General features: G+C 49.6%; 1 protein-coding gene across 2 annotated transcripts in view; it reads right to left on the reverse strand.

The window, feature by feature from the left end:
* The window catches only part of ACAA1 (acetyl-CoA acyltransferase 1), a 61,651-nt gene that overhangs the window by 8,875 nt on the left and 39,589 nt on the right, over positions 1-13,187 (reverse strand). For both annotated transcript variants that reach the window (XM_073581482.1, XM_073581483.1), the window contains exon 8: positions 1,229-1,419. In XM_073581482.1, coding sequence (XP_073437583.1) covers positions 1,229-1,419 — 191 coding nt within the window. The remainder of the gene's footprint in view (positions 1-1,228; positions 1,420-13,187) is intronic.

Consider the following 13,187-nt stretch of genomic DNA (forward strand, 5'->3'; position numbering starts at 1 on the left):
TGTTCTTCCTTTCCACTTCTAATAGCAGAGTTCTCAATAGCATTTGTCAGGTGTATGGCTTTTTCAGGCCTTTTGCTTCCCTTCCCATGTTGTTCTAGTTTAAAGCTCTCCTTACAAGTGTAGCAAGGCGACTTCCAAATACATGCTTTCCAGTCTTCGTAAGGTGCACCCCATCTCTAGCAAGTAGTCCATCGTATAAGTAGTTCACTCCGTGATCCAGAAATCCAAATTGTTGCTGACGGCACCATCGACGTAGCCAGTTGTTCACCTGCAGAATCTTATTCCACCTCCTTGTTCCATGGCCATCCACTGGGAGGATGGAAGACAAGACCACCTGCGCTCCCAGTTCTTTCACTTTCTTGCCCAAGTCTTCAAAGTCTCTGCAGATGGTTTCCAGGTCGTTTCTTGCGGTGTCATTTGTCCCCACATGTAGTAGCAGGAATGGGTAGTCATCTGTAGGTCTGAAGAGTCCTGATATCCTGTCAGACACATCTTTAATTTTTGCACCTGGAAGACAGCACATTTCTCTTGAAGTTATATCCGGTCTGCAGATAGCGGCCTCTGTTCCTCTCAACAGGGAATCCCCCATGACCACCACTCTCCGTTTCTTCTTCACAACATTTTTCTTTCTCCATCCAGGAGGACTCTGAAGGCGTACAAGGTTGCTGTTTGTGGGCAAAGTCTTATCCTGATGTATTTCTTCATCGTTTTCCTGCGTGAGAGCCCGGTACTGGTTCCTGAGCAGTATGGGTGCTGACTGCCTCCTGATCCTCCTGCTTCTCTGGGTCACATGTCTCCATTCCTCTGTTTCTTCAGGTGCACTTCGAATTTCTTCTCTTTCTGTAACATGAAGAGATAATTCTGCTCTGTCCAAGAACTCTTCACCTTCCTTAATGATCTTCAACGTAGCTAACCTCTCTTCGAGATTTTGCAACTTTTCCTCCAACAGGGACACAAGCTTGCATTTGTGGCGTGTGAAGTTTGGCTTTTCCACTGGTAAGTCTGTGAACATGTAGCAAGAAATGCAGCTCACCAAATGGCTCCTGGCCTCTTCCATCTTGAGATTTCTTAAAAACGATGAAAGGTTTTCCCTTTCTATGAGATTAATCTGTGTCGCTCAGGAGGTTACTCTTCATTATATCCCATCGGGAAGAAAGAGGAGACTTGTCTTTTCTAACTTTCCACTGTCATTCTAATATGTCAACATGGAAAGGTGGTCCGCACTCACCTGCCGTCGTGCTTCCATCATCCTTAAATGCTGGTCTAAGTTTGGCAAGCCCCTCCAATGTTGTATTTGGCCTGACCCCCTCATCCTCGGTCACAGTTATAGTGGTCGTGTTGCTCTGATCATCTGTGAATGAAGTGGTCACAGGAACTATTTCAGCTTTGAACTTGCCGGATTTTTGTGCCGCAGCAGCCCTGAAACATACGAGAAACAATGTTACTGCACGGTATTTATGGCAAATGTTAGGAGGCCAATACATATATAGAAGAGTATAAGTCAGAAGAATGAGATGCCAGACTGATTTATGGATTATGGGAATTATTAGAAAGCTAAACGGTTATTTCTAACCCCATCACGTAAGTTGGCTGGCTGTCTAGTACTGCGGGTGCTGCCCCCAGATTGAGATCTGAAATCAAGGCTTATAGGCAAGGCTTTTATTTGCATTATGTGGATACATCATACAGAAAAATTAACAAAATAAAAGGCCCCCCATCGCCTCCATCTTGGTGCTCCTATGAAGCTGTAATTGTACTTCATACTGCAGTATATAGTACGAGCAAGAAGGGCTAAAAGTAAAGGATAAAAAATTATACATGCTTGTTTTTCCCAATTCATAAAGAAATTTTAAAAATACCAAAATTCTGTTCAAAATATAAAATGAATTAATGCATATAGTAAACTCCATATGGAGGAAAAAAAAAAAAACAACTACAAGATTGCAGTATTTTAAGGCCTCCTTCAAAAAAATACATTAAAAAGCGACTAAAAAGGATGTACCCCAAAATGGTATCAATAAAAATGACAGCTTGCAACACAAAAAACAAACAAACAAAGCCCATACACAGCGCCATCGATGGAACAATAACGATATGGGTGTCAAACCGTAGTAGAGAAATATATATATATTTTTTTATTTTTTTTTTCACAAAGTTCAGATTTTTTTTTAACCCCCAAAACTGGCAAAATTAAGAGACCACTTTCAAATGTTCAATTTTTCTCTTTATAGGTATATTTTTGAGTAAAATGTAAATTGTTCTTTATTCTGTAAACTTCTGACATCTCCAAATTTCCAAGCAGTAAATTGTTTTTTTCCTGACAAAAACGGTCAAAATGTAAAAAAAATCCCCAGTGCTTTTAGACCTCAAATAATGCAAAGAAAACAAGTTCATAATCATTTACAAACAACTATACTAATGTTTTATCTCAGGAAGAGTTCAGAAATCAATATTTTGTGGAATAACTATTGTTCTGTCTCCAACATAATGACTCTTAAATGTTTATTTTATAGCATAAATTCAGTGATAATGCTCAGTTTGCCATACAGTTTGATGTGCATTGTTTCCAGCTCCATCTAGTGGCCAAAAATAATAACTGCAGTGTTATTCTCTTCCGGCTTTCGTTTCATTTTCCCTCCAACTCCCACTGTATCATGGGTAGATTTGCAAGGGATTATGGTCTAGTCCAGCCCCATTTCCGTGTCCAGTCCTCCATTTTCAATCTGCTTGCATACTGAAAACACCTCATCCATCTTTCCCCCAGTGTTAGCATCGCAGGTAAGTGACACGCTCCCTTTATATATCATTATCTCCCATACTGGCCAGCTTAGGCTAGTTTCACACTAGTGTTTTTGAGCGCAGCGACGGCCTGCGCACGGCCGCCGCTAAGCCCCGCCCCCTGCTGCGCCTCCGCCGGTAGCTCCGCCTACCGGTGCATGACGCTGCATGCGTCCCCTATCTTTATCACTGGGGGCGCAGGCCGTGCGCAGTATGCGTTTGGCGGCGCATGCGCCTTTTTGACGGTGCGCCGGCGCAACCAAACTGCAGCAGGTTGCGTTTGGCGCAGGTCGGCGCACCGTCAAAAGGACGCATGCGCCGCCAAACGCATATTGCGCACGGCCTGCGCCCCCAGTGATAAAGATAGGGGACGCAGGACGCATGCAGCGTCATGCGCCGGTAGGTGGAGCTACCGGCGGAGGCACGGCAGGGGGCGGGGCTTAGCGGCGGCCGTGCGCAGGCCGTCGCTGCGCTCAAAAACGCTAGTGTGAAACTAGCCTTAGATCGTTCCCTTGTTCAGCTATTAGTGCAGTCATGTACGTTATGTGTATATGTATTTTCTATGTACCCGGCACTGACTGTCTCCATTTATTTCTGTTTATAGTTTCACCTCATCTATATACCTACGTTCAATAAAACACAGATTCAACTACAGTCTCCGTTATCGGACCAGGTATAGCGGTTTAGCTGCTTGCTAAGCTATTTGAATCCCGTTCATTTAGTGAGATCATGACAACTATGATTTTTAATCACACTTTCATGCGTCTTGGCATGCTTTCCACCAGTCTTTCACACTGCTTTTGGGTGACCTTATGCTACTCCTGGTACAAAAATTTAAGCAGTTCTTTGTTTGATGGCTTGTGACTATCAATCTTCCTCTTGATTACATTCCAGAGGTTTTCAATGGGGTTCAGGTCTGGAGATTGGGCTGCCCATGACAGGGATCTGATGTGGTGGTCCTTCATCCACACATTGATTGACCTAGCTGTGTGGCATAGCGCATTGTCCTGCTGGAAGAAAAAGTCCTCAGAGTTGGGGAACATTGCCTGAGCAGAAGGAATCAACTGTTTTTCCAGGATAACCTTGTATGTGGCTTGATTCATACGTCCTTTGCAAAGATTAACCTGCCCAAATCCAGCCTTCCTGAAGCATCCCCAGATGAGCATCCTCTACTAAATTTCACAGTGGGTGCAAGACACTGTGGCTTGTACACCTTTCCAAGTCTCTGTCCAACCAATAGATGACCAGGTGTTGGGCAAAGCTGAAAATTACTCATCAGAGAATATTACCTTACTCCAGTCTTCTATGGTCCAATCCTTATGGTCCTTATGGCAAACTTCAGCCTGGCTCTCCTTTGCTTCTCATTGATGAAAGGCTTTTTTCTAGCTTTACATTACTTGAGCCCTGTCTCTAGGAGCCTGTTATGAACTGTTCTTGCCGTGCACTTCACCCCAGCTGCCATTTCTTTTGTAGGTCACTAGATGTCATCCTGCGGTTGCTGAGTAACATTCGAATAAGATGACAGTCATCCCGGTCAGTGGAGAGTCGTTTTCGCCCACTGCCGGTCTGTACCTTTGTTGTCGGTCTATACCAAAAAAGAGGTGAACACAAGGCCAAAATAACATATAAAAAAAGGAGATTTTTGTGTACTCACCGTAAAATCTCTTTCTCTTAGCCTTTAATTGGGGGACACAGAACCGTGGGTGTTATGCTGCTGTCCACTAGGACGCGACACTATGCATAATCTGAAAAAGATTAACTTTGGCTCCTCCTCTGCAGTATACACCCCTGGACGGCGTCAGCCTTCTCCAGTTTTGTGCAAAAGCATTAGGAGGAATATACCAGAAACATAACCATGCCTGTAAAAAAAGGCTACTATAAACAGGCTCAAACAACAATATGAGAACCCAACCGTAACAACGGCCCGCAAGGGCTACAGGGTGGGAGCTGTGTCCCCCAATTAAAGGCTAAGAGAAAGAGATTTTACGGTGAGTACACAAAAATCTCCTTTACTCTGTCGCCTTATTGGGGGACACAGAACCGTGGGACATCCTAAAGCAGTCCCTGGGTGGGAAGCAGTGGACAAATATTGTGCTGACAGTCCCCTAGACTTGGGGTACTGCCGCCTGCAGGACCCGTCTACCCAGGCTCGCATCCGCTGAGGACTGGGTATGCATTCTGTAGTGTTTTGTAAATGTGTGCAGGCTAGTCCAAGTGGCTGCCTTACACACTTGATGTGCTGAGGCTTGATGCCGAATGGCCCAAGAGGCCCCTACCGCCCGCGTAGAGTGTGCCGTGATACCGGCCGGAAGGGGAGAATTGTTGAGGCGGTAAGCCTCTTGAATGGTGGACTTGATCCACCTAGCAAGGGTGGCTTTGGAAGCCGGTAGGCCCTTGCGAACGCCTTCTGGAAGAAGGAAAAGTGAATCAGACTTCCGGAAGGGAGCAGTCCTAGACACGTAAATACGCAATGCCCTGACAAGGTCAAGCGTATGCAGAGCCTTCTCTACCCTATGAACGGGAGCCGGGCAAAGAGACGGTAGTGATATTTCCTCATTGAGGTGGAAGCTGGACACGACCTTCGGAAGGAAAGATGGTACTGTACGGAGAACCACCTTGTCCTGATGAAAAACCAGGAAGGGTTGTCTGCAGGAAAGAGCTGAAAGTTCAGACACCCTGCGTAGCGAGGTGATTGCCACCAGGAAAACCACTTTCTGTGATAGAAAGCGGAGTGAGACCACCCTAAGGGGTTCAAAAGGAGGTGACTGTAGTGCTGTCAAGACCAGGTTGAGGTCCCACGTCTCCAACGTACGTTTGTAGGGGGGAACCAATCGGGAAACCCCTTGGAGAAAAGTCTTCACTTGCGGCTTGTTAGCAATACGCCTCTGAAAGAGCACTGAAAGCGCTGACACCTGGCTCTTCAGCGAGCCCAGGGATAGCCCAGCGTCCAGGCCTGACTGAAGGAACCCGAGGACCTTTGGAATAGAATAGGGAAGTGGAATCTGCCCACGAGAGTCGCACCATGTGAAGAAAACCTTCCAGGTACGATAGTAAATCCTGGCTGAAGTTGGCTTTCGAGCCCTGATCATGGTTTTAACAACGTCCGGTGAAAAACCTGCTTGGGTCAAAACCCAGGTCTCAATGGCCACGCCGTCAAATTGAGAGCCCCTGAGTTCTGGTGGAAGAACGGGCCTTGTGACAGGAGGTCGGGACGTGTGGGGAGACGCCAGGGAGCGTCTGCTGTGAGTTGCACGACGTCGGCGTACCATGTACGCCTGGGCCAGTCTGGAGCGATCAGAATGGTGGGAACACCCTCTTGTTTGATCTTCCTCAGGACTCTGGAGATCAGGGGGAGGGGTGGAAAAATGTACAGAAGCTGGAACTGGGTCCAGTCCTGAACCAGGGCATCTGCTCCGAGCGATCGCGAATCGCGCGTCCTGGCCATGAAATTGGGAACCTTGGCATTGAGATGGGATGCCATCAGATCCACGTCCGGGGTCCCCCAACGATGACAGATCTGACCGAAGACTTCGGGATGGAGAGACCATTCCCCCCGAGTCCATTCCTTGTCGGCTGAGATAGTCGGCTTCCCAGTTGTCCACACCCGGAATGTGGACCGCGGAGAGTACCGACCTTGCATCCTCCGCCCATTGTAGGATACGCGTTACTTCGGTCATCGCCTGGATGCTGCGGGTGCCGCCTTGATGGTTCACGTATGCCACTGCCGTGGCATTGTCCGACTGTACTCTGATATGAGAGTCTGCCAGCAAGTGATGGAAGGCTTTCAACGCCAGGAAGATGGCCCGAATTTCCAGGATGTTGATGGGCATGGTCGATTCCCTTGGTGACCACCTGCCTTGCGCTCTGTGATGTAGGTGCACCGCGCCCCAACCCATAAGGCTTGCGTCGGTGGTCAAAACCTTCCATTGACCGGAGAGAAAGGATTTTCCCCTTGCAAGCGAGGTAGGCTTGAGCCACCAGTGCAGGGACCTCCTGGTGTTTGCTGATAACCGGAACTCCCTGTCGAGGGAGAACGGATTCCTGTCCCAGGACTTGAGGATGGCCAGTTGAAGGGGTCTGAGGTGAAACTGGGCAAATGGTACCGCCTCCATTGCTGCTGCCATCCTGCCAAGTACTCTCATGGCATACCGGAGAGATCTGGGGGACTTGCGGAGGAGTGTGTGAACTCCCAGACGGAGAGCCAGTGCCTTGTCCCTGGGGAGGATCACCAGACCCTTGGAGGTGTCGAATAGCATCCCCAGGAAGGTCAGAGACTGACTCGGGGTAGTCGAGGACTTCCGTAAATTGACTAACCATCCCAGGCGCGTCAGAGTGTCGATCGTGATCGAGACGTTGACCTCGCAGTCCTTGAGGGTGGGGGCCTTGATGAGAAGGTCGTCCAGGTATGGAACGACTACTATGCCTCTGGAGTGCAGAACATCCATGGTAGCTGCCATGACCTTTGTAAATGTTCTGGGGGCCGTGGCCAGACCGAACGGGAGGGCCACAAACTGGTAATGGTCTTGGTTGATTGCGAATCTGAGAAACCTCTGATGGGCGGGAGCAATCGGTATATGCAGGTATGCGTCCTGTATGTCTATGGAGGCAAGATATTCTCCTTTTTCCATAGACGCAACGATTGACCGGAGGGATTCCATGCGGAAGTGACGAACTCGAACGTACTTGTTGAGTTGCTTGAGGTCTAGTATGGGTCGGATGCTGCCTCCCTTCTTGGGCACCACGAACAGGTTGGAGTAGAACCCTCGGAAGTGCTCTTCTGCTGGGACTTGCACTATGACTCCTGCTCGCAGGAGGGAAAAAACCGCTTGACGGAAGGCCTGAGCTTTGAGCGGTAGTAAACTCGATTTTGTATCCTGAAGACACTATTTCCTTGACCCACTTGTCTTCTGTAATAGGCAGCCAGACCTGCTGAAAGAGTAGCAGTCGTCCGCCTACAAGTGGGGTGTCTTCCAGAGGGCATGAGTCAGGACGAGGGAAAAGTCTGAGGTTTTCCTCCTTTTGTCACGGGGGCTTAGTTCAACTAAGGCTGAAATACCCGGGGCCCCTGTGGTGTCCCTTTTACTAGGGGAAACCCTGTCTGACCCTCAACCCAGGGTTTTTGCTGAAGGTGCAAATGCCTGAGCCTCCGACCTTTCCTTATCTCCTGCTCAGCCCTGCACTTAACCCTCCACCCTCCACCCAGTGAGGAGTCACACCACCAAAGCTCCCACACAAATAATGACAGACAGGGAGAACTTAAACTGCACTGCGCCGCACACACACAGGAATAAACAGTAATGTGAACAGGGCACAACTAAACACAAATATGGGAAGGAGAAAGGATAACGACGGATCATACGACACCAGATATGAATCTCTCTCTCTTGAACACCTCCACTCCAGACCGGAACCACTTGGTATGAAACACAAGCTATAATCGGCGACGCCCATATGCCAGTATGACTATTTAAAGACCGTGGGCGTGACTAACCTTCCAACCTGGTCTCCAGCAGGATTAACCCCCGAGAGCCTGAAGATCAAACCGGCGCCACTGAGGCTATAGTGGCTGGAGGTGGAACTACCTCTGCCTGCCGGATGCTGTGGTGTGAACAGCGTCCGACATGACAGTACCCCGTCTTCTACGAGGGACCCCAGGGCCCTCAAGACTCATAGGACCCGGCTTGTCCGGATGACGACGGTGAAAAGAACTGACCAGCTGATCCGCATGTATGTCTGAGGCTGGAACCCAAGACCTCTCCTCTGGACCATACCCCCGCCAGTGCACCAAATACTGAAGAGTACGGCGTACTACTCGAGAGTCCACCACCTTGGTGACCTCGAACTGTAACTCGCCATCCACCATGACTGGAGGTGGCATCGGCGTCGTGTCCACCAAGCCTACCACCTTTTTCAATAAAGCCCTGTGAAAAACGTTATGTATTCTGTACACCGCAGGAAGTTCCAACCGATAAGCCACTGGGTTAATGATGGCAGAAATCCTAAAAGGCCCAATAAACCTTGGACCCAGTTTTAAAGATGGGATTTTGAGTTTTATGTTCTTCGTAGCTAACCACACCCATTCACCCACACACAGGTCCGGACCTGGCACGCGTCTACTGTCAGCCACCCGTTTGTACCTGGCACTCATGCTCAACAAACGCTGTTTCACCCGCCTCCAGACTGATGACAATTGGGCTCCTAGCTGATCCTCCTCCGGGACACCCCCGGAGTCACCCTGACGTAACGTACAAAACTGAGGATGTTGACCGTACACACAAAAGAATGGAGACTCTCCTGATGACTCTTGGCGGTGATTATTTAATGCGAATTCGGCCAGAGGAAGGAAAGTAGACCACTCCTCCTGGTTGTCGGACACAAAGCATCGTAAATACTGTTCTGGATTTTGGTTCATGCGCTCAGTTTGTCCATTAGACTGTGGATGAAACGCCGATGAATGTGACAACTTGATCCCCAACCTAGAGCAAAAAGCTTTCCAAAACCTCGCCACAAATTGCGTACCCCTATCAGATACTATGTCAGACGGTACTCCGTGGAGTCTGACCACCTCCTTCACAAAAACCTGAGCCAACGTCTTAGCATTGGGCAAAGAGGACAACGCCACAAAATGCGCCATCTTTGAAAAACGGTCAACCACCACCAGGATGACCGTGTTCCCTGCCGAGGCTGGCAAGTCAGTGATAAAATCCATGGAGATTTCTGTCCATGGCCTATTGGGTACCCCCAGAGGCTGTAGCGTGCCAGCAGGACGGGTTCGGGGTGACTTAGCCCTAGCGCACGTGATGCAAGCTGCCACGTACGAGACCACGTCCTGCCGGATTTTGGGCCACCAGAAACGACGCGATACCAGCTCTAAGGTGCCCTTCACCCCTGGGTGACCAGCCAGTACCGAATCGTGGTGTTCCTTCAACACCTTAGGCCGAAGATGCAGGGGTACAAATGATTTGTTGGCGGGAAGTCCTGGTGGTACCTCCTCTTGGGCCTCGGCAATCTCCGCCTCTACCTCAGTCGTGAGAGCCGAGACCACTACCCCTTTCTGGAGGATGGGTACCGGCTCTTCCCGAGGTTCTCCCCCCAGAAAACACCTAGACAAAGCATCCGCCTTGGTGTTTTTAGCCCCGGGACGGTACGTCACAAGAAAATTGAAACGAGTAAAAAACAATGCCCAGCGAGCCTGCCTAGGAGACAGACGCTTGGCCGACTCCAGGTAGAGCAGATTCTTATGGTCGGTGATAACTGTGACCTGGTGAGCCGCCCCCTCCAAGAAGTGTCGCCATTCCTCAAAAGCCAGTTTGATGGCCAACAACTCCCTGTTGCCGATATCATAATTCCGTTCGGCCGGCGACAGCTTCTTGGAGAAGTAGGCGCATGGATGCATCTCGCTCAAGGACGAGCCTTGAGACAGTACTGCCCCCACTCCCACCTCCGACGCATCAACCTCTACCACAAAAGGTTTAGACACGTCTGGTTGCACCAGAATGGGGGCTGAAGCAAAACTATTCTTCAGACGCTCAAATGCACGTATAGCCACCTCAGGCCAGTTCGCCAGATCGGCACCCTTCTTTGTCATGTCCGTGAGCGGTTTGGCGACAGTCGAAAAGTGTTTTATAAATTTCCTATAATAATTCGCAAACCCAAGGAACCGCTGGAGTGCTTTCAGACTCTCCGGCCTCTCCCATTGCAACACCGCTTGCACCTTAGCGGTGTCCATTTTAAAACCGGCTGCGGACACAATATATCCCAAAAAGGGCAACTCCTGGACAAAAAATAAACATTTTTCCAGCTTAGCATAGAGCTGGTTCTCCCGGAGCAACTGTAACACCTGCCTAACATGCTCCAAATGAGTGTCCCGATCGCTAGAATAAATGAGGATATCATCCAGGTATACAATCACAAATCTCCCCAGGACATGAGCAAATACATCATTAATAAAATGTTGGAAAACGGCAGGCGCGGTGGTCAACCCAAACGGCATAACCAGACTCTCAAAATGACCCTCAGGAGTGTTAAACGCCGTCTTCCACTCATCCCCCTGACGGACCCTTATGAGGTTATACGCCCCCCTGAGGTCCAGCTTGGAAAACCATTTCGCCCCCGCTATCTGGTTGAACAAATCCGGGATCAACGGCATTGGGTAGGGATCACGGATAGTAATCTGGTTTAACTCTCGGAAATCCAGACACGGGCGTAACCCCCCATCTTTCTTCTTAATGAAGAAAAACCCCGCGGCTACAGGCGAGGACGAAGGCCGGATGTGACCTTTGCTCAGACTCTCCGCGATGTAGTCTTTCAGAGCTTGCCTCTCAGGACCAGAAATATTAAACATCCTGGCCTTAGGTAATTTGGCCCCGGGTTTTAACCTAATAGCACAGTCATAGGCTCTATGTGGAGGCAGTTCTGAGCAACCCTTCTCAGAGAAAACATCCGCGAAATCCTGCAAAGCCTCCGGCAGGCTGGGCGTTACGGCGGACACTCATGTGGCCAAGCAATTGTCTTGGCAGAAACCACTCCATTGTACTATGTCCTGAGTTTTCCAATCAATTACCGGGTTGTGCCTGGACAGCCATGGAAAACCCAGGACCATTTGAGCTGGGAGATTACGGAGGACCCTACATGTAACCGACTCAGAATGTAGGACCCCAATGTGGAGTTTCACCTCTGCCACAAACTCAGTAATCTCCCCTTGAGGGAGGGGAACAGCATTAATGGTCACCACCTGTATGGGGTGAGGAAGTTTTTCGATCTTAAACCCGGCGGTGTGTGCAAACTCCTCATCTATGAGATTGGTGGCGGAACCGCTATCCACAAACACTGATATAGGTAGCTCTCTGCCGGCGATAATAACCTTGGCAGGGAGCATACATTGAGATACCATCATGGAGGATATGCATACGCTCAGTTGGGTCTCCTCCATACCCTCTGAGCTTAACAGTTTTCCGCCGGTGTGACCCTCTTAGGTAGTACCGGGCAAACGTTAACATAATGACCTCCTTTACCACAGTAGAAACATGCTCCGGGCTTCCGGAATCCCGGAGCGCGAGGCTGAACCTGTGCCACGCCAGCAATCTGCATAGGTTCAGGGGACTCATCTACTTCAACCACACCTGCACCTCTGTTTTCCCCCAGAGGTAGCGTCTCCTGTGCCCCCTGACGAAAACGGCGATCAATACGTATCACCAAACTCATGGCAGACTCCAATGATGCCGGAGTCTCATACATCAGGAGGGCTTGTTTCACCCTCCCTGATACCCCATGAATAAACTGGCTCCGCAGTGCTGGGTCATTCCACTGTGTGTCTACAGCCCAGCGGCGAAATTCCGAACAATAGTCTTCTGCCAAGCGCTCCCCCTGGCGGAGGGCGCGGATTTTAGATTCCGCTAGAGCCAGTCGGTCAGGGTCATCGTAAATGAGCCCGAGGGCAGAAAAAACATTATCGACCGAATGAAATGTAGCAGAGTCAGCTGGTAAGAAAAATGCCCATGCTTGGGGGTCACCACTCAGTAATGACAACACCAGCCCTACTCGCTGGGCCTCATTACCTGAGGATATTGGCCGCATGCGGAAGTATAATTTGCAGGCCTCCCGAAATACGACAAATTTGCTGCGATCGCCTGAAAATCGTTCTGGCAGCGGAAACTTCGGCTCTGCACCGATACCTGCAGATGCCGTTTGCACCTTTGCTACTACCAGGCCCTGCTGCTGAACTGCCCCTTTCAACTCGGAGACCTGTATGGACTGCGCCGCCAACTGGCGGGTTATGGAATCTAATGGATCCATGGACTCCTGAAAAAATGTGGGCCGATTATAATGTCACGGGGGCTTAGTTCAACTAAGGCTGAAATACCCGGGGCCCCTGTGGTGTCCCTTTTACTAGGGGAACCCTGTCTGACCCTCAACCCAGGGTTTTTGCTGAAGGTGCAAATGCCTGAGCCTCCGACCTTTCCTTATCTCCTGCTCAGCCCTGCACTTAACCCTCCACCCAGTGAGGAGTCACACCACCAAAGCTCCCACACAAATAATGACAGACAGGGAGAACTTAAACTGCACTGCGCCGCACACACACAGGAATAAACAGTAATGTGAACAGGGCACAACTAAACACAAATATGGGAAGGAGAAAGGATAACGACGGATCATACGACACCAGATATGAATCTCTCTCTCTTGAACACCTCCACTCCAGACCGGAACCACTTGGTATGAAACACAAGCTATAATCGGCGACGCCCATATGCCAGTATGACTATTTAAAGACCGTGGGCGTGACTAACCTTCCAACCTGGTCTCCAGCAGGATTAACCCCCGAGAGCCTGAAGATCAAACCGGCGCCACTGAGGCTATAGTGGCTGGAGGTGGAACTACCTCTGCCTGCCGGATGCTGTGGTGTGAAC

Source organism: Dendrobates tinctorius, unplaced genomic scaffold, assembly GCF_039654945.1.
Source record: "Dendrobates tinctorius isolate UK_male_01 unplaced genomic scaffold, ASM3965494v1 ptg000070l, whole genome shotgun sequence".
NCBI lineage: Eukaryota > Metazoa > Chordata > Amphibia > Anura > Dendrobatidae > Dendrobates > Dendrobates tinctorius.